General features: G+C 41.0%; 1 protein-coding gene across 1 annotated transcript; it reads right to left on the bottom strand.

The window, feature by feature from the left end:
• Positions 1–722: 722 nt before the first annotated feature.
• Positions 723–11,158, bottom strand: LOC147509648 (very-long-chain aldehyde decarbonylase CER3-like). The gene is made up of 11 exons (XM_086601915.1): positions 10,802–11,158; positions 10,482–10,702; positions 10,146–10,378; positions 9,681–9,900; positions 7,066–7,187; positions 4,596–4,852; positions 4,360–4,467; positions 2,988–3,194; positions 2,289–2,399; positions 1,872–2,045; positions 723–1,063 (listed from the first exon to the last, which is right to left on the bottom strand). Exons 1-11 carry the CDS (start codon positions 10,850–10,852, stop codon positions 908–910), a joined length of 1,860 nt encoding a protein of 619 aa, XP_086458041.1. The 5' UTR covers positions 10,853–11,158; the 3' UTR covers positions 723–907.
• Positions 11,159–23,494: the final 12,336 nt, after the last annotated feature.

The following is a 23,494-nucleotide window of genomic DNA, read 5'->3' as shown; positions in this document are numbered from 1 at the left end:
AAATTAGACCATGAGAACACACACAAAGTAGCCAAACAATCAAAAAGTATACCACTTCACAGTAACCTTACCAATCATAAGTTATAATATAACACACTAACAACAATAAATTATATGTTTCACAAGTAGCTGGGTCTTTTCAAAATAAACTATAACATTAGATAGAGTAGCAATCTATCCTAAAACACCAACACTCATTCAAATATACTAAAATCAAAATTATTCAACAAATATTCCTCAAATCAATGTTAAAGTTCAGTTAAATAAGAAAACTAAAACAAAATTATTCAATAATTATTAAAATCAATGAATTTAACAATTCGATTCGATTAGATTTGAGGAGAATGAAAAATCACCTTATTGAGCAAAACTCCATTGACAACAAAAAAGAGTGGGATCGCTAAAAAAAAAAGGTAGAGTACTCATTTTCAGGTTTGTGTTCTCATTTCGTTTTGGGCTTTTCTTCCGCCAAACCGGTTCATTTTGGGCTTTTCTTTTTGAAGTGATTCAGACAAACGAGACCTTTGTGATAGAAACTACGCTGGTTACTGCGTCCAAAGATATGTCGTCTTTTAACATGTCTTTTATTAGCCAATCTGGTGTAGTGAGGGACAAAGATGGATCTCCCTTTTGGCCTCTCCTCAGAAAGAGCAAATTAACCATCTTAAAAATAAATAGTAGAGTTGTGAAAGCACGTCTAGAAGTTTTAGAAAACACGCACATTACCAATAGAGTTGTATATTGATCAATCTATTTGTGTGTAACACTAACAACTTGCACGCTTTCATAAATAGAACTGTGCATGCAAATGTTAAAGGTTGATGAATTTCTTTCAAGCAACCAGTAAATTGATTATAAGTAGAAACTAAATATTCTACTCCGTATTTAATACATCGGTCATCAATCATCAAACAGGCTTTAAGCCGTGCTTCAACGCAGCCCTCCACACCAAATCGATCCTATCGACGTCTATGGCACCAACCTCATGGTGAGTCCAACCTTGAAGAGAATGAATCACCCCACCAGCATGACATGCGTGTACGACTCCTCTTCCCATGCTATACTGCAAAAACAATAGATACGCATATTAATATCATGCTAATATCTGGTTCAATATTAATCACAAATACAAGTCGTCCAGAGTGTAAGGCTGCATTTGGGATTGTGGAGGTAATATCGTAAAAGTTGAGAACACATTATCACAGGCTGTCTTTTAGAGGCAGGAATGCAGCTACAACTGTAAGTTCCGCGAGTGTATTTCGGGATGAATGTTCGATCACTTCGAAGAGAAACAACAAGGGAACTGAGATATTCACTGAATACTTTGTTCGTTCAAGTAGAGACCAAAATTAGCTCTTTCAACGTTGTCATTTACTTCGAATATATACCAAATTTTTTAAAACTGCTTCAGTTCTGTCTTTTCTTAAACAAGGTCTCACTTTAAGATTTGAATAACTTCGAAGACTTTTTTTTGCCTGACAAAAATTACCATGTAATTTGAGCTAAAATAGGGATGATTTTGAAGTAGAATGGAGATGTTTCCAGGTGTTTCCACTCCCAAATTTATTCCCAGAAGATGCAAAAACGGGTAAATAATTTACAGTTTAAAATGATGCAAAAATTCATTGACATAATCAGTCTTTTAAAAATATGAAATTCGTAATATGAGATCGCATGACCTGTATAACGAAAGATGTTGTTGTCAAATTGTCAGGAACTCTAGATGCTCGAACTTGTATAGAGGGCAAATTCTATGAATACCAAGAGCAGGCCCAGATAGAACATAGGTCGGACACACCTAAAGTCCTAGATATAGGGTGAATAATCGCAAAATTATAAATCTTTAATTGGTACATCAGGCCAACACGTACCTCGCATGTTCCAATACCTTCAACATCATCAGGTAGTTTCATGGCTGCAAGTTCACCATAGGTGCAGTCTCTCCTGAAGGCGAAGATGGATGGGACGACAAATTGGTGGAAATGGGTCCCTGGTGGAGCCCAACTCTGCTCTCTAGGTGTGATCCATTTACCAACGATCCATGCCTAATAACCATGATGAATACATATGAGGGTGAAGATAACCAAAATGTGTGGAAGGAAAAACAAAAAGCACATCTAATTCATGTGAGAGTCGAGATCAGTTACACTGGCTTATGGATTAAAACATGAGAGCATTGTGTATTCCAATGCTTCGACCTTCAATTCACAACAATTTTGATTGCAAAGAGGCATGTTTCAATCTAAAACCACGGTGCAGGTGATCTGGTTTCTCCAATAGGTGTATACCTTGCAGTTCTGGGCAGCTTGGTACTTTGTCACTTGAACCAGGAAACTCTGGTACTCCTTTGGGGCTTCCTTTTGAATAGTATCGAATCTCTCCTTCGACAATGTTAACATCTATATTGACACAAGTATGTATCTTATCAAAGTCGACATCAATCAATAAAGCGATAACAGCATTCAAATTCGAAACGGATCAAAATCAATTAAGCGATAACAGCATTTTCAAATTCGAAACAAAATCAAATATTAGTTATCTGTCCTTATAGGGCTCTCTTTTAATTTTTTTTCCATGTTCCATGGATCTTCCTCTCCCACACCATATTTCAAAAATATAGGCGGTTTTAATGTTTTTTCCATATGTATGGACACACCATATTTCAAAAATAATTTGTGTTGGATATGTATCCACGTGTCGGTATCGGACACACACACGCTTATTGTGTGTGATATACCTTAGTTTTTTATATTTTGCCGTGTCAAACACTCTGTATCCGTATCGGATATGGACACACGTGTCCGTATCAATGTAATTTAGGCTTTATTGTGTTAGAGGTCATATTCAAGTTATGCGGACAAATTCGCAAAATAAAAGTTAGAATAAGATGTTGAAGATGTGAGCAATATCGTTTTTTCGAACAGTGAATAGAAGAGAAAAATAAAAACACGTGATATGGAGAAACTATATAAGTGTGAGTTACTTACCAGAACGCGCACTTTTTGCCTGCAAAGGTACAGAGCAATGGCCCTTCCTAGCTTAGATGTGGCTCCAGTTAGAAAAACTTCTGTGACATCTTTTGGAATCTCGTTGAGAATCACAGCAGCCGTCAATGTGTTGCCATGGACAACTCTCACCCTCAGATTCGGGTGTTTCTTCACGAACAGAGTTCCACCTCCATTAAGAGCTTCATTCTGCAAAACACGTACGGGCACGCACACGACCAGATATTAAATTAGACTAAGATTGGTGTAATGCAAAAGATGAAACAAACTCTATATCAATCATTGTGAATTACAAGGTTTTAGGACTAAAGAGTGAATGTTAAACCATACTTCCAGTATGTATAAAGAAATGTCAAAAACATAACTAGGAAATGAGTAAAATTCGATCTGATCTATGCAGCTACATGTACAAAATTTATTTCTTTTCGAAATTTATGGTGCATTCTTTATTTCTTTAGTTCCGTAAAAGGGTAATTGACTGTCTTCTTTTGTTTCATCCTTGGTATGGAAGAAACAAACGGGATTCCGATTTAAAGTTGTAACAATGTTTGTTGGACATCTATAAACATTGTCAAATTCTTAATTTATGATGATATCATAATTCTGTTTTTTACGCAAAACCTCTGGGCTCTGGATGGGGGAGATTGAGCTTACCCCTGCTGGATCTCAAGTTAATTTTAAACTATCACAGCATTACATCAGCTAGTTGTAACTTGTTAGGCGAAACTTCTCATCAGTTTGGTAAGAACTTGGAACCCCTTTGTCTATGCTGCTTAGCTTTCAATTTGTTCCGATCTCAGGGACATGAACACGAGCACACACTCCATGGTCAGATGTACTTGAGATAATTGAGTACAAAGGCCACCACTTGAAATGAAGACGACAAATTGCCGACAAATTGGTAGATAGGTACATCATGTCATCATGTTTTTGGTCACATGGTTATCATAATTAAAAATGTTCTAACAGCTTTCTTTCGGGTCTGATACTATAAGAGCATCGAACATGGGTTCCCCACTCATTAATGCCTTTTATAAAAAGAAGAGAAAACGGGTGATTCACATATCATTTATGCCACACCAGGATGACAGATTTTCCTCCATCCTGAATCTCCACACACACTTGCTGACCTGATCTGATTTAGAGGTGGAATGTTTTAGTGGGATGCGGTTATGTAGATGTTGCAATAATTGGATCCCTAGAACCAGTTGAAGATGATCCTATTTATGAGGCCTACTTGCCCAATGATCCACAAATTTAAGTGGTTTTGTTCACGACTTGTACCCAAACTTAAAGTCTTAGAAATGTGTTTCAATAAACTATGAAAATAATAAAATATAGAGAGGGTGAAAACCTTATTCAATGCTGCAAGGCTGATGACCTTCACACCCGATTTGTCGGCCCGAAGGATAGCTTGTTCTATCTGGTTATTAATACCATCACTTGCAAATGGTAGAAAATACTGAGGGATAGAAAACGAAATATCGTATCAATACAAATACGGGTACAGTGTGTAGTCCAAGTCCCAAATTATTGACAAACAAACATTTAATTTAAAACTGTCTATAGAAACTAAAGAGAAATTGGCACCTGGAAACCAAACCTAGGAACCGACCATGTTTGGTGCAAGCGACCCCTAAGAGAATAAAAGGAGACCAAAAAAGTTTTGGATGAAGCCCACATCACAAGCATTACTAGAAAGGCAAATGGCCACATCCCAAGCAAGAAAAACCGCGTAGCAAATGGGGTTGAGCTGAACGATCTTAGAACAAATGGCGCATGAAGTGACGAAGTGATGTCCACCACATGAGCCAAGAACACAAAATCAGGCACTCTCCCATTTTTTCCTGCAAAATTGGAACGTTATTTTGCACTAGTCAGGAGTCAGGACTTCATGCTCTGAATCTAATACACGCTCAATTCAAAGGGACTACGTACCAACAAGACTATTCGTTTAAATAAATAGGAATGCTTGAAGGGCACATACATGTAAACATGTTAGCGTACTAGAAACAATTTCAATATTTTGCCCATTCCATATTTCCAGCAATGTACACAAAGTTACCAAAAAAAAAACATGTACACAAAAAAATGTGTCTTATAGTTCAGGGTTTCGGAATTTTCAAAGTTTTGACCGTTCCAAAAAATGGAATTTCAATGAATTTCATCAAAAATTTAGAATTTGTATTTTCGACACGAATATTATTATTTCAATATCTTAAAAAAACAAAATATTTATAGAAATTTTGAGATTCCATTCGAAGTCACAAACTCTTAGTGAGGTGATATGTATGCAAATGCTAACTCCCTAAAACGGGATTCCCAGAGATATAGTCTTATTTCTTTGGATTATAAATTATTTTTTTTGTCTTTAACTATATATATATATATATATATATATTAAAATTCCCATAAGGGGTATTTTTCGAACTCTATTAAAATTTCACGTCATCTCCTATTAAAACGGAATTTCTCTCTTATTTGAAAAACGGGAATTTTTCTCCTATTTGAAAAACGGGAATTTTCTCCTATTATAACGAGAATTCTTATCCTATTAAAACAAATTCTAACACTTTTAATTAAAGTGAAAATCATTCTCCTATTAAAACAAAATATCTTTTCCAATTGAAAAAACGGGTTTTTAAAACTTAATTAAAACTTCATTTAAAACAATTTGTTAAAAAATTAAAACGGATTAGTGACTAAAATGGTGGTCAACGGGTTAAAAAAAAAATCTAAATGTTTAAATTTTGAATACACATTTATATCTATATCTTAATATTAAAGCTCCCACAAAGAATATTTTTCGAACTCTATTAAAATTCCACGTCATCTCTTATTAAAACGAGAATTTCTCTCCTATTTTAAAAACGGGAATTTCTCTTCTATTTTCTTCTCCTATTAAAACAAATTCTAACACTTTTAATTAAAGCGGGAATTTTTCTCCTATTAAAATTAGAATTTCTTCCCGATTAAAAATTAAATGAAAATCTAGCGTGTATCAAATTAAAACGGAAGCTATTCTCCTATTAAAACAGAATCTCTCTCCCAATTGAAAAAACGGGTTTTTAAAACTTAATTTAAAATAATTTGTTAGAAAATTAAAACGGGTTAGCGACTAAAACGATAGTTCCAATTTTCTAAAAAAAATATAAATGTTTTCAAAAGAGCCGGTGCGTATGCACGGGCCTACAAACTAGTATATATCTATATCTTAATATTAAAGTTCTCACAAAAAGTATTTTTCGAGCTCTATTAAAATTCCACGTCATCTCCTATTATAACAAGAATTTCTCTTCTATTATGACTGAAATTTCTCTCCTATTAAAACAAATTCTAGCACTTCTAATTAAAGCGGAAATCATTCTCCTATTAAAATGAGAATTCATTTTCTATGAAAAGAGAAAATATAGCATATCTAATTAAAAAGAGAATTATTCTCCTATTAAAACATGACCTCTCTCTGAAAAAAAAAAAAAAAAAAAAAAAAAAAAAAAAAAAGGTTTTTAAAACTTAATTAAATTAATTTGTTAGAAAATTAAAACGGGTTAGCAACTAAAACAGTAGTCCTAATTTTCTAAAAATAATCTAAATATTTTCAAAAGAGCTGTTTGTATATTCAACCTACGGGCCTAATATATATATATATAATATATATATATATATATATATATATATATATATATATATATATATATATATATATATATATATATATATATATATATATTATGGATTATATTTAGTTTATTTGGATTATAAATTGCATTGGATAAAAGGATATAATATATATCGATATATTTTCGGACCACCATGACCATTTTTTAATATAAATCGATATTTCCAATATATTTCCGATATATTTTCGATATTTCGACAATACATTTCCGGTATTTTAAAATTCATCAAAATAATGGGATATAAATGAGCACTATAAGATCGATATTTTGAACCTTGATTTGGATTATAAATTGCATTGGATAAAAAGGATAGATCATGTCGACCAGCACCACCAAAAAGAAACCCAATTGATTGGGCTATAGATCTCTTTCACACAAACCTGAACTCATGTCCTTCTGCAATGCCCATGACTCTTTATTCAGCGTATTTCCCAATGCGTCGTAGAGAGGCATAAAGAGGCAGAAATTGGTATCCATCTCCTTGTGGTGCAGACTATGATATCTGTATAGAACAAAAAAATGGAAAAGTTGATTAATCACTCAGAAGTTAATTGTGTGGGCATGGTTACAATTTGTGAAGAAGGGAAATACTAACAAAATAAATAGAGTGAAACAAATGTGCTAAATGGTCCTTCACACAGCACATGCAATAATAGTCCCATTCCGTCGAGAATGTATACCATATTACCGGCTAAAAAAAGGATAATCACCTTTTTCAAATCAACTAATATCCCATTTACAATGTGGACGTACAAGAAAGAATTGTATTCCCACAAATATCCCTTCAACAAGAAAATAAAAAAGAAGTTATTGGGGAAAAATTATCCCAGTAATTTTATAAGTTACTAGGAAAAGAGACAAAGGACAATATATCTATATAAAGAATAAGAGTGTTGTAGGGTCCATAAGGTCCCCATCTTATGGTTTAAAAAGTTTCTCAAGTTTTATTCTGCTTGTGACATGGTGAATCTAAAGGTTTTTGAGGTGTGTTTCGTTTAATAGTGTGGAATAAAAATGTTGTATTATTATTTAAGTCAACAAATGCGGTTGGATTTTTTTAGTCGGATTTCAGTTGGATTGGTTTTGGTTGGGTTGGAAAGAGTGTTGTACGGCACGGGCAAAATTCACTATTCTAAAAATCGGTCTAGGCGGTCTCTAAGGCGCTAGATAGTGCCCAACCGACTCGCCTAGGCCATAGTCGTTTAAAAAATCGGTGGACCGACTAGGCGGGTCTAGGCGGCCTCTAGGCGGTCCAATCAAGTTTTTTTTTTTTTTTTTGAATGATTAAATATCGAAAAATAAAAGCTCATATAGGCTTAAGATTTAAATGAGTTTAAAAGACTTAAGTCTAATGTAAATTATATGTCACTATAACAAAAAGTATGTTTTTATATGAATCCAATATTCCTCAACTATTACGCATTTTTGTAATAAATATATTTGTTTGTATTTATTTTTTAAATTATGATAAATGATTTTTTTCATTTCTTGTAGTATATGCATATTACTATATATATTAGGAAAAAATCCCATCTAGCCTGTCTAGAAAGCCTAGGCACTCTTCTACTGCCCGCCCGACTACTGCCAAGCGTTTTTTTAGATCACTGGCAAAATCTAATATATATATGGTTTATAGTTTAGTTTGCTTTAGGCAAAGACCCGTCACAAAATTGAGTATCCAGTACAAAATTGGTAACCAAAAAATAAAATCTGAGTATCTAGTCCAATCTTGAATTGTCAAATCTTGGGGTCCCAAGAAATATTGAATGATTATTTCAACCAACTTTATTGAGTTTTTTCCCTTCAGGAACAGTTTTGCTACCAATGGCACGAGGATTGCTAGTGTCCTGCCCTGTAAAGGGGTAGGACCATCAAAACCGGCTAATTAACAAAAAAACAGGACTGAAGCACGTTTTAACAAGTTATGACTGCTGGACTTTGTCCCACTCTTCCCCTTTCTCTCTTTCTCTTACTCTCTCTTCTGCACCAAGGCACTGTAAATTAAACCTCTTCAACTATCAATTGAAATCCCATCCCTCAATTTATAGGTTTTCCCCTTTTCTCCTATATTAATATTTCCACCGTACAAAGAGAAATCCCCAGTCTTTAAAGTATTAATGAGAACAAAATAAAACAATTCCATTATATGTTCTCAAAATTTACTTTAGATGATTAGTAAAAAAGTATGCCTTTACTTCACAACATAACTTATTGACGGAAATCACATGGGATTTCCTCCGATCGGTGGATGGTAAGTGAATGGTGGTGGGCTTTGGACTTTTAACCTTAGAGTAATTTTGGTCTTTGGTTGAGCAGTGAGTTAACTCGCTGGTTATGTTCTTGTTTTACTTAATTAATTAAATTAAATGAAAGTATGAAACCACTTGAGTAGGTCATCGGGTCCTTTATTTTGTCTAATAGTGGGTCAGGATGGTCCTGCCCCTAAGACGCTAGGCCGCTAGCACTCCAATTGCACAATCACAAAATATAGCAAGAACAAATCTTTAAACAGTACAGGTAGACCGTAGACGAGATGATGAGATTGATTTTCAACCTATATGCACCTCTCTTTTCGGCACAAAAAGATCTATTTTGAGGTGACAAAAGAATCAATAATTGATGTTTACGTAAAACAGAGTTTGAACTTTGGTTTGGGACTATGGGTCTATGGGTACAGATAAATCTGATCTCAACAATAAAAGAATCACTTTCCAACCCCCCAAATTAATTGAATCAAGTAGTGTCCAACTTGGCAACTTGTACGTGTAACTTGGCAACTCGTACGTCCAACTTGGCAACTCAATTTTTAGACAACCGAGTTCTGAAATTCAAACGTGGTGTGTTTTCAGCCAAAAAGAGTTTGTATACTGAATGGTGAGTACTCTTGCATAATGCATACTAGTTTGATTTGCTAGGAATCGTACTGTCCATACGAAGCCTCAAGCCTAGACATAAGACACGTGAAATACGTGTGTAAAGTGGTTTTAGTACTTACGTTGGGGTGTAAATAAGATATTTGAGGAATGACAAGGACTCAAATATCCAATGTGGAACAACTTCAACATTGCTATGTCCCAAGCATCTCAAGAAATCAAATGTTAGCAGATAGCAGTAGATGAACGTTGCTGATCCAAAACCAAGCATGGTAGTTCCAAGTATTGGAATTCCTATCACCACACACAATACTAGGTGCTCCAGAAGTGTAGCATGAGAAGCTGCACCAACAAAAAGTAGTTAAAAATGAAAGTTTTTCAAAGAGGAATGCTATGAGGCAATTCGCTTGTGAGTTGTGTACGCACCACGTCACAACACATTTTTTACTTGTGATCAAAGACCAGTTCCCCAATAAACAAACGTGTAATTCAGCAAGTGATATATGCGCAACTCATTTTTATGGAATTTTTTTGATTAAAATGCAGTCAATGTTTGATGGATATGGTTTTCAATGTAATTTTCTTACCAGTAAAAGATTGAGGCACTGCAGAGGAATGATGAAGGGAATGGTAATTTGTAAACAGATAATCACTATGAAACAACCGGTGTATCCAATAATATAGAGGCTCTGATACTCCGATGTGAAATACCAAAGCAACAATGCAGCCTTTTGAATTCCATAGAGGAAGAGTAGCAAGAGAAGGGAAGTTGTAGCAAGCCGTGGAAGCTATTAATGCTTGGAGAATTAAGAAGTTATCCCTGTAATGTCAACAAAAGAAACACTAGTTTAAATACATCGATCGACTTGTCTAAGAAATGAACATAAAAAGACCTCTTTCTATGAATCATGAGAAGTACTTACCAGTCCCATTCCTTATCTATTTGTTTGAAATCAACCCCTTTTGCACAAAGTAGACGATTTCTAGTGAGAAACAACATGTTGCTATAAGAGTACCACAGTTGATGAATAAGACCTCTAAGAGCACAGATTATGAGAATATGAAGAGACCAACAGCCACTTAATGGATCTTCCCATTCCCTTGAATATAGAACTTTGGCAACAAGAGGTCCATATAACAGATACTGCTATCACATAATAAGTTCACGTTAAGAAAATGAAGCTAAATCACCTAAGATAGGGGATAATAAAATCGAAAAAGTTATTAAGAAGTCAATACTTGCCTTGAGAACTCCAAAATTCTCCCATGGCCATGCTGATAACGGGGAGACCATTTTCTCTCAACAAAACAACAGAATCAATCTTCTAGTCTAAATACACTCCTTTTTTATCTTTGTTTTCTTTTTTCTATCTTTCTTTCTGCGCCACTGTATGTAGCTCTCCCAATTTCTATGGATGGATAGGGAGAGAATTGAAGAGGGAATGAAGGAAAAGCAACAGGCCGGTCTTTTATAAATGGTTGCAATGAATTGAATTATATATATAATAAATATATAGATTTCTATCTACAAGTTTGCTCAACGCCAACCAATCTCCTTCTCACCCTCCAATGCCATATTTAAAGCACTCAATAATTAGTTACCAGAAAAAAAAAAAGCACTCAATAATTATTATTTCTTGTACAAAAGCAGTTATGTCTCTCAATCAAACCCCACCACCCTTTTCTTTGCTTCCTCGTTTTGATTGTTGTGAAATGAGCAGGAAAAAGGACTTTCCCGGGTATGGAAATGAAATGTGGATCGTGGAGTAACTGAGTAAGTCGTTGTACTCTTATAGTCTTCGTTGTACTCTTTAGAGTATTAGCTTTCCAGTTGTAGGGAAAAAAGTTCACTTCTAAATTCTAGCTAGTTACACTGTCATCATGTGCTCCTCAAGGCTTAGATTTTGTGTCTGCTTATCCCAGCGAGTAGGGACGTTTGCTCATTGGTTTTGTATGATCACCGCAACAACTACCAACTCTAAGGAGGTTTAACTGCTCTCCTACCTACCTGCCCAAAACCTGGATTGTCATTGCACATTTTTTCTGTTTTCCAGCTCCCCCCGGCATTTTCAACCGCCTAATTTTTTTTAGTTGAAAAATCATAACCGTTGGATCTTACAAATGGACAGGTATCACTAATATTTTTGAAATTAGAGAGGAGGGGTAACACTAAATGCATATAGTAATGGAGGATAAGTCTAACTAACCCTAATTACTAGACCAATATTTTATGGGCATGCCATTTTTTCCCACTTCCAAACAATGTTATGATTTGCGAGTAAAATACTTTTTTTTTAGACAATAGAAATATTAAGATATAAAAATGGTGTATGGAAAAAATAAGAGTATTTTGGTCATAAATCATATGGAAGTGTGAAAACGTTGCGTGTAAAATTGTAATCCCTTAATCTACTATCTACCCATGATGACTTGCCAATTAAGATCTAAGTAGTACCAAAAATTGTTGCTTAATTTGTCTCGATTTATGTTAGAATTGTTATGAATTTGGATTTCCATTGTCATAGAATCATATCCAAATAGGGCATTGAATGTGCTTTAATCATGTACAGTAGTAACTTTCTTCCCTACTCATAGAACAAAATGTGCATGTCATACCAAAATATCTATGCCCCTTTAACCTCAGTAGAGATATTGTCCGTATGGCTGTCAATGGATTAGTTTGGGTAGGGTTCTGGAAAATCCGAATTTGAACCAATAAGAAAATCGGAAATCTAAAACTGAACCGAACCGAACCGATAAAATATATTGCAAACCGAATCCAAACCGACTCGAACTGAAAACTATAAAATCAATTAATTCCTAAATTAAATTAATTAATTTCAACTACACAATTTGTATGAACCTAAAATATCCCCTCCACCAGCCTCTCTCTTTTTCACTGTTCTCTCCTCCTTTCCCTGACGGCCTCCTCTTTTTTTTCTCACCTCTATCTTCTTCTTATAACCCCCTCCCTCCTCTCTGGACCGTCCATCTGTCTTGTCATCCCATGACTCTCTTTCTGACCGTACACCTGCCACGTCCGCGGTCTAGGATTCCGTGGTCTTGATTCGCTACTCCTTCATTTCTTTGATGATGTTGTCTCCTATCCCCTGCACCGAGGACTCAGTCCAATATTCCCCTATTGTGCCACTACAAATGCCCCTTCTCGACTCTGCAGTCCTATTAATGGAGCCGAGGTCGAGAACTCTCATTGTTATTCTCTTTCCACCGTCCCAGCTATTTCTTGGTTTGCGTGTGAAATAGGCTGCAATCATCACGTGCGTTTTCAGCCGCCGGTGGTTCTTGCCTGTGTGTCTCACATTGGTGGATCGGGTCCACCTAACTCCTCGAGTTCCACAAATCCCATCATTACCCTTTTACCCCTCCCATATTTAAACTCCCCTCCCTCTCTTTCTTCCTCATTTTGTTTTCCCCACTCCCTTTGCTTTCACCTGCTCTCCCCTTTCCTCTTCTCCGATCAACCTCCGGTTTGCGGGCCCTTTCTCGATCTCCTGGCAGTTATTTCATCCTTTTGGACCTCTACTCAGGCATTGCCACTCTCTTTGCTTCAGTTGGTACGTTTTCTAGGCTTCCTTTACTTTTGTTCGAGTTAAATAGTTGGTTCTGTTCATATCTCACGTCTGTCCATCTGTCTTTCCGATGTCGGACTCTGACTCCGGCGCTTCTTCCACTTCTTGCTCACATAGAGTAGCGTCTCCGCCTCCTATTGCCCCCATAGTGGCCCCCTCCACCTCCGGGCGCCCAACCTCTTTGCTACCTCCACCCTCGAGATGCCGCCACCCTAATTCGGACACAATTAGGGCAGCTTATGGCATTCCAGCCAACATAACGTTAGAACACGTGTCATCTATCACACACTACCCTCACCTGGTTCCCCGCCGTCTAGGGTACCTAATAATCACGGTGGGTCAAATTATCGCCGGTCTACGGCTGCCCCTCACTCTTCTGGACGTCGAGATGTGCAATCATTTCAACATCCCCCCCTGTCAAGGCATAGGGAATTTTTGGAGGACTATGTATGCCGCGAATGCATACAATAAAATCGGCGAGTCCAAAATCACCAACCGCGACATCTTCTCTCACTATTTCATCAAGAAAAGTACCAAAGACGTTGGTATGGGATACCAGTCTTTTTGTGTACGCCCTCAGAAGCTACCCCTCTTGCTCCGCATTACATCCTCAGACAAAGTGTGGCACTATTACCCTTTATACGTATCTGGACAATTTTCGTCCGTGAATGTTCCTTCAGATTTAAATCTTAACCATCTCGCCTTCATCACCCGTGGTGAGTATCTTTGTTCTTCCTTTATTTCTTATTGCATTGTTACCATTATGTTCTAACTTGCTGTTCTTCTCTATTCTGTAGGTTGGCGGTCAGACTCCAAATCCCAACTCTACTTCGGCATATCTTGCCCCATTTTTCAAAGACTCTGCGATCTCGGACTCGCTCAAGCCAGTCACTTAGGTATCCACCCCACCACGGCCACCCTGCTGTTGCAAATCCCCAATCTACAAACTTTCCACGGCTTCTCAGCTCCCTTTTACCGCCCTCCCCCTCCCAAGGAGCGGAGACCCAGAGCCTCTCCGCCTACCGAGAAAAGATCCCATGTTTCTTCCTCCCACCACCTTCGTCCTCGCACCTCCTCTCACTCCGCCAAATCCCGTGACTCTCTCGCAACCTCCGCGCCCGAAGACATCCCTTTCTACCGCTCCATTTCCAACTGGGACGACCAGTACACCTCTCCCAACTCCCCCACCGACGACATGGACATTCGTAAACAGAAGCTGTTTGATAGCGACTCTGAGGATGATGATGTGACAGAGGTTTCCCCAACCGCGGTGAGGGCTCCTGCTGAAATGCCCCCGTCCAAGAGGCAGCAAACATCAGCCTCTGAAGGATCAGTCCTTTCAGTTCTACGGACCTCTATGTCTGAAGCACCTACCCCCATCACCTCGTCACTTCAACCTGCAGTCTCTCCCCCATGTGCCCACCGGCCTGGCAAAGAACCTATTCCACCGGCAGCTCCGGTCTCTGAATCGGTCCCTGCAGAAGACTTCTGCCCCATTTTCAGCGTGCGCAACCACCGAGTATCCACAGCTGACTCCACCCTGGACAATGCGGCGGTAGCCTCTTCCCTATTCTATAACGCCTATCTACCCAGGTACATCACCTATGCCACCGCACCTCTTTGTATACTAACTAGGAACGGGTACTCCTCTCTCTCTCTCTCTCTCTCTCTCTCTCTCTCTCTATTTATGTTTCTAGGTGAACTTGGACATCTCTTTCATGATCCGCGGTCTTCTCAGCGCCAAGAACAAGTTGGCCGCCTTGGAGAAAGAAGTCAATGGCCCTTCTGGTCTAAAGGCTGCCTACGCAGGGCATCAATCCAATCTAGCCGCTGCTAACTTGGCTAAACTTAAGGCCCAGGATAAACTGCAGTCCGCGGAATCGTCTCATCAAAACTACATGGATATGGTCAATGACCGCCTGAGTTGTCAGTGGGAAATGCTCCTTGAACAACATCAGCTCAACCTATCTGCCTTAGCTCAACAACACTAGGCTGTCGTTGACACCCTCAATCAAGAGCAAAAGATGCTACCGCTACCCTACTCCAGCAACATCAAGATGACATGGCTGCCCTTCGCGAACGCTTCAAGCTTCTAGCCGAAAAAAGGGTAGCCAAGAAGATCTAAGAGGAGCTTGCTCGACTCACACAGGAAGGACGACTTCTGCCTGACAAGCCTACCATCCCGGTGATAGCCTCCCCAGAAAATGCCAGTGAAGAGGTGGCGGCCACCGAGACCCTTTCCCACTCCCTGGTGCATGAAGAAAACCCACCCTGCCGCCACTACAGAAGAGACCCCTGCCGCAACCTTGGAGGAAATTGCTACAACGACCACCACTGTACCCCCCAAAGAGGTTCCTGAACGCACTATTTGCTAACAATTATCCCTCTGAGATGTACTAGACCTACTCTTTTTGTACTTCTTTGTAATAAGTCACTTTTACACCATCTCGGCCACTGATTGCAGTACGCTTGTTTTGTTTATATCTTGATATTAATCTGTTTCATGTTATGTTTGATTTCGTATGGCGTGTTAGTTATCTCCTTGTCTCTTGACTTTGCTGCTCGTTTAAGTCACTCTGTATCTCTGTCTACACTCTTTCCCCCCTTCCTCTATGGTATAGTCTCTTTGTCTTAATCAAATGTAGTCCTTGCCCTGTCATCTTCTCTTAGTTTAGTTATTCCATCAACTGTAAACCAGTCCCTATGTCTCATGTGTTATTAGTATCTCTAATCCGCAAAGGGTTCCTCCCACCTCACAAGCTCCCAAGCTTCGGCGCAGGTCGTTTGAGGCAACTTATCTTGCCCACAACTCCCTCCAACCTCCTATCAGTGAAGCACTCCTCACCTCCTCTGTCTCTTTCCACGCTTGTATTTCATGCCCCACGTGTGTTTTGCATCTCTCCTCCGCGAAGGGCTCATCCCACTCCGCGGATTCTACAATTTTATTTAGTTCCGTGGGGCAACTCATTTTGCCCCAGGCTCCTCTCTAGCCTTGTATCAGCGAAGGGCTCATCCCCTCCGCTGTCTCTCTCCACACCTGGACCCTATGCCCCATGTGTAATTTGCGCCTCTCGTCCACGGAGGGCTCATCCCACTCCGCGGCTCCGTAACTTTCGAAAATAGGGCAACTCGTCTTGCCCCAAGTTGAATTCCGACCTTGTGTCAGCGAAGGGCTCATCCCCTCCGCAGCCTCGTTGGTATTCCATGCCCCATGTTTATTTTGGATTCATGTCCTTACAATGATAATCTCTTCTCAAAAGTGCTGTCGTATTATATATTTACATACAGCTACAGATTCCACCTTTAGATTTCCATTACATTTAAGCGTGAAATTTTTTCAACATTCTCACATTCCACGGCTTTTCTATCAATTTGCCTTCCTGCGTCCGCAATTTGTATGTGCCAGCCCCTCCGATATCCACCACAGTATAAGGTCCCTCCCAGTTCGGACCCAGCTTTCCATCTTTCTCTTTTCTGGTACTAGGTGTCACCCGGCGGAGCACTAGATCACCTATTTTGAATTGTCTCGGCTTGACCCTCCTGTTGTACTGTCTTTGCAGTCTGTGGTGGTACTCTTCTAGATTTATACAAGCAATGTCTCTCCTCTCTTCTGCCAAATTCAGGTCTGCTGCTAGAATTCTCCAGTTTGAGCCCTCCTCCATGGCCTTTGTTCGCGTTGTCGCTGCCACCATCTCAGAAGGGATCATGGCCTCCACCCCGTAAGCTAATGAGAACGGGGTCTCTTGGGTGGACGACCTAGGTGTAGTCTGGTAGGCCCATAGTACATGATTCAGCTCGTCGACCCATTCCCCTTTCTTATCTTCCAATTTCCTCTTAAGGTTGTTCATGATAGTCTTGTTGGATGACTCCGCTTGTCCGTTGCCCTCAGGATTGTAAGGGGCTGAGAATCCTGTCTCACTTTATATGCTTGTAAGAACCTGGCCACTTTCGCTTTCGTAAACTGAGTCCCATTGTCTGCTATGATGGTGTACGGCAACCCAAACCTGCAAATAATATTCTCCCATAAAAACTTGATGATTTGTGCTTCCTTCACCTGCTGCAGGGGTACTGCTTCAATCCATTTTGTGAAATAATCCGTGGCTGCGAGCATGAACCTCCTTTTGCCACTGGCCATGGGCAGCGGTCCCACTATATCCATTGCCCACATAGCAAATGGCCACGGACTTGAGACATTATGGAGAGGTTCAGCGGGGGAGAATATCAACTGGGAAAATCTCTGACATTTGTCACATCTCTTAGCAAATTCCACAGCATCCCTTTTCATGTGGGGCTAGAAATACCCCTGTGTCAGTAGTCGATGCACCGTCGTTCTCCCCGCTGAATGGCTCCCGCAATCCCCCTCATGTAATTCTGCCAACACCTCATGGGATAGTCGCGGACTCAAGCATTTTAACAGTGGTCCATTGAAGTTTTTCCGGTACAGCTCTCCTTCCAGTAGAACGTATCTCCGAGAAGTTTGTTCCTATCTCCTTCTTTCCTTCTTATCCGTCACTTCCTTTCCTGTCAAAAAGTCTTTAATTGGCTCCATCCAACCTTCCTTTTCTTCTGCGACCTGACAAATCTCTATCACATCCTCGGTGCTCGGTTTCTCTAACCTTCCCACTCGTATCATTCTTTCTTCCGACCCGGGAATTGCGGCTGTTACATACGCCAGGGCATCGGCGTGTCTGTTCTCTCCACGACCTAAATGAAGGAAACGGATTTTTTTTGAACTTTGCAGATCGTTTACGCGCCACATCCAAATATCTTGTCATCCTGGGGCATTGTGCGGCGAACCCTCCATTCGCTTGACACACCACTAAGTTTGAATCAGAATATACTGTCAACTCCTTCACTCCCAAATCTTCAGCCATTCTCAATCCTGCTATCACCACTTCGTACTCTGCTTCATTACTGGGAGCCGCGAACCCTAGTTTCATGGTTTGCTCTATTCTGCCATTATAAGGTGTAACTAACATGACTCCTATGTCGTTGCATGCATCGGTAGCCGATCCATCTGCGAATACCCTCCACCCATTCTTCTTATCCCACAGGTCTAGGAGGTCTGGTTCACCCTCCCTTTCTGGTTCCATAACCATTTCCTTTCCCCATGTGGGATCCTCTGGGGGAAACTCTGCCAGAAACTCAGCCATCGCCTATGCCTTTTCCGCGGTCTTTATCTGATATTGTATCTCATAGGAACTCAGCATCACTGCCCACTTCAACATTCTACCAGATTTTTCTGTCTTCAGTGCTTGTCTCGGAGGCAAATTCGTTACCACCACCACATGCGCATCAAAGTAGGGTTTCGGATTCAAGGTTGAGAAAACTAGTGCCAAGGCATACCTCTCAATCCTACTGTATCGCGTCTCTGCATCTAACAAAGTCTTGCTCTGAAAATATACCGGCTTCTCCATCTTGTCTACCACCCGAACTAGAACTGAGCTGACTGCATACTCTATGGCCCCCAAGTACAAATACAACTTCTCCCCAGTCTCAGGCCGTGACAACAAAGGCACTTTGCCCAAATATTTTTTCAACTCCTGGAATGCCTCCTCACACTCTGCGGTCCATATGAAATCCGGTGTGCTCCTTAACAAATGGTATAACAATCTGCACTTATCGAATGACTTGGGAATGAATCTATTCAGGGCCACGACCCTTCTTGTTAACCGTTGTACTTCCTTCACATTATGCGGAGATGACATCTCTACAAGGGACCTTATCTGCTTAGGATTAGCCTCGATCCCTCTATGCGTAACGATATAACCCAAAAACTTTCCTGTAGTCACCCCGAAAGTACACTTCAGGGTTCAACTTCAAGTTGTATTTACGCAGTATCCCGAAGGTCTCTCTTAACCCGTCTATATGTTCCTCTTCCGACATACTTTTCTCCACCATGTCGTTTATATAAATCTCAATTCCCTTCCGAATCTTGCTTTCAAACATTTTCTCCCCAACCGCTGGAATGTTGCCCCTGCATTTTTCAAACCAAACAACATCCTCGTATAGCAGTAAGTACCGCCCTCCACCACAAACGATGTCTTCTCATGATCTGGCCCATACATCGCAACCTGATTATAGCCCATCGACGCGTCCATAAAGGAAAATATCTTGAATCCGGGCGTCCTGTCCACCAACTCATCTACCCGCGGCATGGGATAACTGTCTTTCAGGCACTCTTGATTTACATCAGTAAAGTCCACGCACATACGTACTTTTCCATTCTTTTTTGGTACCGCCACTATGTTCGATAACCAGTCTGTGAACTCCACCTCTCCGATTATTCCCGCCCCTTTCAATCTAGCGAACTCTTATCGGATCCCCTCAGCATATTTTGGCCTAATGCTGCGTATTTTCTGCCTCATAGGTTTGGCGTCCTCTTTCATATGTAAGCGGTGACATGCAAACTCTGGGTCCAACCCAGTAACATCATCTATAGTCCAAGCGAAGACATCCTGGTTATCTGATAAGAACTGTATCAAATTACCCCTCCATTCCTCGGGGCAAATTGGATCCTATCGACCTGAACTTCTCCTCTTCCCCTATCCCAATATTCACCAATTCTATCTCATCGATCGTCTTTAAATCTGCCGATGTCCCATCCTCTCTCTCCCTGGAGGAGCACTGTAATTGCTATGCCAGCCTCTTCCTAGGATTGGAAGTCTCTCCTTCCGATCCGTTGATCAACCGCTTCACGGTTCCCCGATGACTGTTCTTGGCAGTTACCTGATCACCATAAACCTCGTACATGCCGGTTGGGATGGGGAACCGTATTACCTGATAATACGTTGATAGGACCGCCTTCATCTTGTGAATTCACTACCTTCCCAAGATCGCATTATATTGCGAAGCCGAATCTACCACCATGAACCGAGTGAAGACTTTCACCGGCCCTGTCGTCACGGGCAATAAGAGTTCCCCCATGGGCTCTGTCATACTCCCATTAAATCCATACAAATTAGTTCGTGAAGGACGAAACTGCTTAGGATCGACTCCCATTTCCTCCAAAGCACCTCTGAAAAATAGATCTACTGCACTTCCACAATCAATCAACACCCTTTTCACCATGTAGTTTCCCATTGCCACTGTAATGACCAGCGCGTCTTCATGTGGTGAGTCCACTGCCTGTAGGTCCGCGCTACTAAATACAATTCTATCCTTTTCTACTTCGCCACCTCTCTTTGCCGTGGTCTATCCATTCTCTCATTGATTTGCTGGATACTCGCAGTCCGCCGTATCTTGTCTCTATGAGCGTTATGGCTCAGAACCTCCCCGATGTAAATCACATTGATGGTTCCCAATATTCTTCCCTGCGGCGGCATGCGCTCCTCATTCTGGGCATCTCTCACAAATTCTCCCATCCTCCCTTTCTCCACCAGTCTCTAAACCAACCACTTTAGAGCGTAATAGTCATTCGTCTCATGATTCCTTATCTGATGATATGTGTAGAAGGGCTTCTCAGGAATCTCCATTAGCATGCTTCGTGGTCCTTCATACCCCGACCAATTCTTTATTAGAGGCAAGATCTCACTGAGTGGCTTGTTCAACGGAGTCTGCTCCATCTCGCGGTATGGCTTCCTCTCCCTGTACTCTCTTCGAGTGCCTTCCCGGCTTCCTTTTGCTCGCGCTCTGTATCCGCGGTTTCTCCCACTTTCTCTTTCCAATGTCTCTGCTTTCCGTTGCTCCCGTTCCTTCTCCAAAGACAACACGGCCTTCCCTGACTTCTTTGAATCCTTTTGCATAGAATCCTCATACCTTATATACTTTTCCACTCGTGGATACAGCTCATGTAGCATCGCGATCTCATTCTTGGCTACTGATTAGTGCACTCCTGTCCTCGGACGCAAGCCTCTCTCAAAGGCTATCACCGCTGTCCTCTTATCTAGATTTTCCAGTTTAGTGTCTCTGCCTTGAATCGACACAGAAACTCTCTAACTGATTCCATGGACCTTTGTCACACGTTGAACAGAGACTCGATGTCTACTACCCACTTTTTCTGATGTATGAAGTGATCTATGAATGCCTGCTCCAATTTCTGGAAATTTTTTATGCTCCCCGTTGGCAATCTGTAGTACTAATCCGACGCCCCCCCTTTAAGGCTGGCCGGGAACATCATACACCGCAGACCATCGTATCGAACCTCCTACCAGAGTGGCATATGTTGCCGAAAATGATGGATGTGGTCCGCTAGATCTCCTTTGTCGTCGTACCTCTCGAACCTTAGTTGGGCGAACCACTTTGGAACCTCCGAAGCCCATATGCCGTCTGCTAACGGGTTGCGATTCAACCCAGCCATCACCTGACTAGCGCTCCTCCTTACTCCTTCATTTGCCGCTGATTTGCCTCCCTATCATTGTCTATCATTTCTTGGGCTTTCTCCCGTCAAGCCCGCTATTGGGTTTTCCACTAGATTCGGTCTGGCCTCCTCCTCCACCTATCATTGTCTATCACTTGACTCTTCCCCGACCTCTTCCTCCACCTTTTCTCTCTCTTTTCTCAGCTCATCGTTCTCCTCTCTCAACCTTTCAATCTCTTCTCGCATCAGGCCTCGTGCTTCTTCCGCTGGTCGCCCTTCTTCTCGTTCTTCCTCCTCCTCAATCACCGCTTCTGGTGTCAGTTCTTGAACCCTCACCTTCTTTGGCCTACCCGCTGCTCTCTTTAGTGCCATTTCTAAGTTGTTTTTCTTTTGGTCTCCACAGACGGCGCCAAATGTATGAACCTAAAATATCCCCTCCACCAGCCTCTCTTTTTTTCACTGTTCTCTCCTCCTTTCCCTGGCGGCCTCCTCTTTTTTTCTCACCTCTATCTTCTTCTTATACCCCCTCCCTCCTCTCTAGATCGTCCATCTGTCTTATCATCCCATGGCTCTCCTTCTGACCGTACACCTGCCACGTCCGCGGTCTAGGGTTCCGTGGTCTTGATTCGCTGCTCCTCCATGTCTTTGATTATGTTGTCTCCTATCCCCTGCACCGCGAACTCAGTCCAATATTCCCCTATTGTGCCGCTACACAATTAATAAATATATACAAAATTAATCATAAATATTACTAAAATGTTATCTTATCAGTTCGGGTTCATATTGGTTCGGTGGAGGACAAACCCGAAACCAAACCAATATCTTATCAATTTAGTTTTCGGGTCGGTAGAGAGCAAACCAAATTACCAAAACCCAAACCGTTTTTTATCGATTTGATTCGCGTAAGTTATCGAACCCTTGACATCCATAATTGTCCATACTCCATGTAAAGGTGTGGTTTAGCTTTCCCTTACAAACAGTCGATTGGGGACTGGAATGGGTTATTAGATGGACCGAGTTCGTCTTGGGAGCGAACTGCCTACGTATCTTGCTCTTGGTTTTTGTGGGGGAGAGCAGAATCAGGTCTGGCATAGTTCATAGGAGAGGCATTTATAGACATTGAGAGTGTATCCTTGCCCACCACGTGTAAAGGGTGTCCCAAACGAGGGGTGGAAATCAGGATAGCATGTGAGAACTGTCCTCATAGGTCTGTTGTAATGATGTGGAGTGGCAGTCTGTACAAGTAGCTTGCGGCAGTGACCAGTAGCTGACGGTCAAGATTTGTGCAAGTACACCTTTAGTCATGATTGCTTCTGGAAGGGGTATCTGAGTCACTTCCTAGCGTAGTTTCGCGGCGGATACTGCGACCTGTCTGTAGTGTTCTATTAGCTCATGGATGCGACCTGGACTCATAGGTTGATGCGTCATTTCTACTATGTTAGGCGCGTGCTGGATAGAGAATATCACTCCCCTACACAGCCCCCTCTCAGTAGGTTGTGAAAAACGACCTGCTGAGAGAGATCGGTAGCGCGCGTGGAGCATGCTAGAGGTGGAAATTTCCAGCGATCTGTGAGGAGCGGCTCGTGTTAACCATGTGAGCTGGTGGGTGCAGACGTTTGACGCGTGTTTAGCACGTGACAGGATCTGAGCAGTTACAGAGAAAAAACGTGCCGCCCCATTTTTTCGGGATGTGAAAAGACAGGGCAGTTGGTTAGAAGTTGTGGGCAGCTAGGGCTAGGGTGTAATCATGATGCCTTAGAAATTGGAGGGGCGGTTGCTCAAAAATTTCGCTGGCTCTTTTGAAACTTTATTTGGCTGTTTCGTCTGGTAGAAACTACTTCATTACCGCATCATCCTTCAGGTTAGTTCTCTGCCATTGTTGAACTTCTGCTTCTTGTTTCGTGCTTTGCCTCTGTTCTAGAGTTGTTAGGATACCCTGTTAGTTACTAGTGGCTAGACCTGTTAGGGTTAGAAGAAAAATGTCTGACTCCAACGACATGCGATCTAATGAGGTTCGTGAAATGTCGCTTGGCTGGGATGACGAAGA

The sequence above is a fragment of the Coptis chinensis genome, chromosome 3 (assembly GCF_015680905.1).
Source record: "Coptis chinensis isolate HL-2020 chromosome 3, ASM1568090v1, whole genome shotgun sequence".
NCBI lineage: Eukaryota > Viridiplantae > Streptophyta > Magnoliopsida > Ranunculales > Ranunculaceae > Coptis > Coptis chinensis.
Note: the sequence above shows the minus strand (reverse complement) of the source record. Positions and strands in the feature narration are given on the sequence as shown.

Coding starts and splice junctions, on each gene's coding strand:
- LOC147509648 (XM_086601915.1), bottom strand. CDS start 10,852: ATGGTCTCCCCGTTATCAGCATGGCCATGGGAGAATTTTGGAGTTCTC. Junction 7,188..9,680: donor TATCTTATTTACACCCCAAC/GTAAGTACTAAA, acceptor TGTTCTATACAG/ATATCATAGTCTGCACCACA. Junction 4,853..7,065: donor GCAGAAGGACATGAGTTCAG/GTTTGTGTGAAA, acceptor CCAATTTTGCAG/GAAAAAATGGGAGAGTGCCT.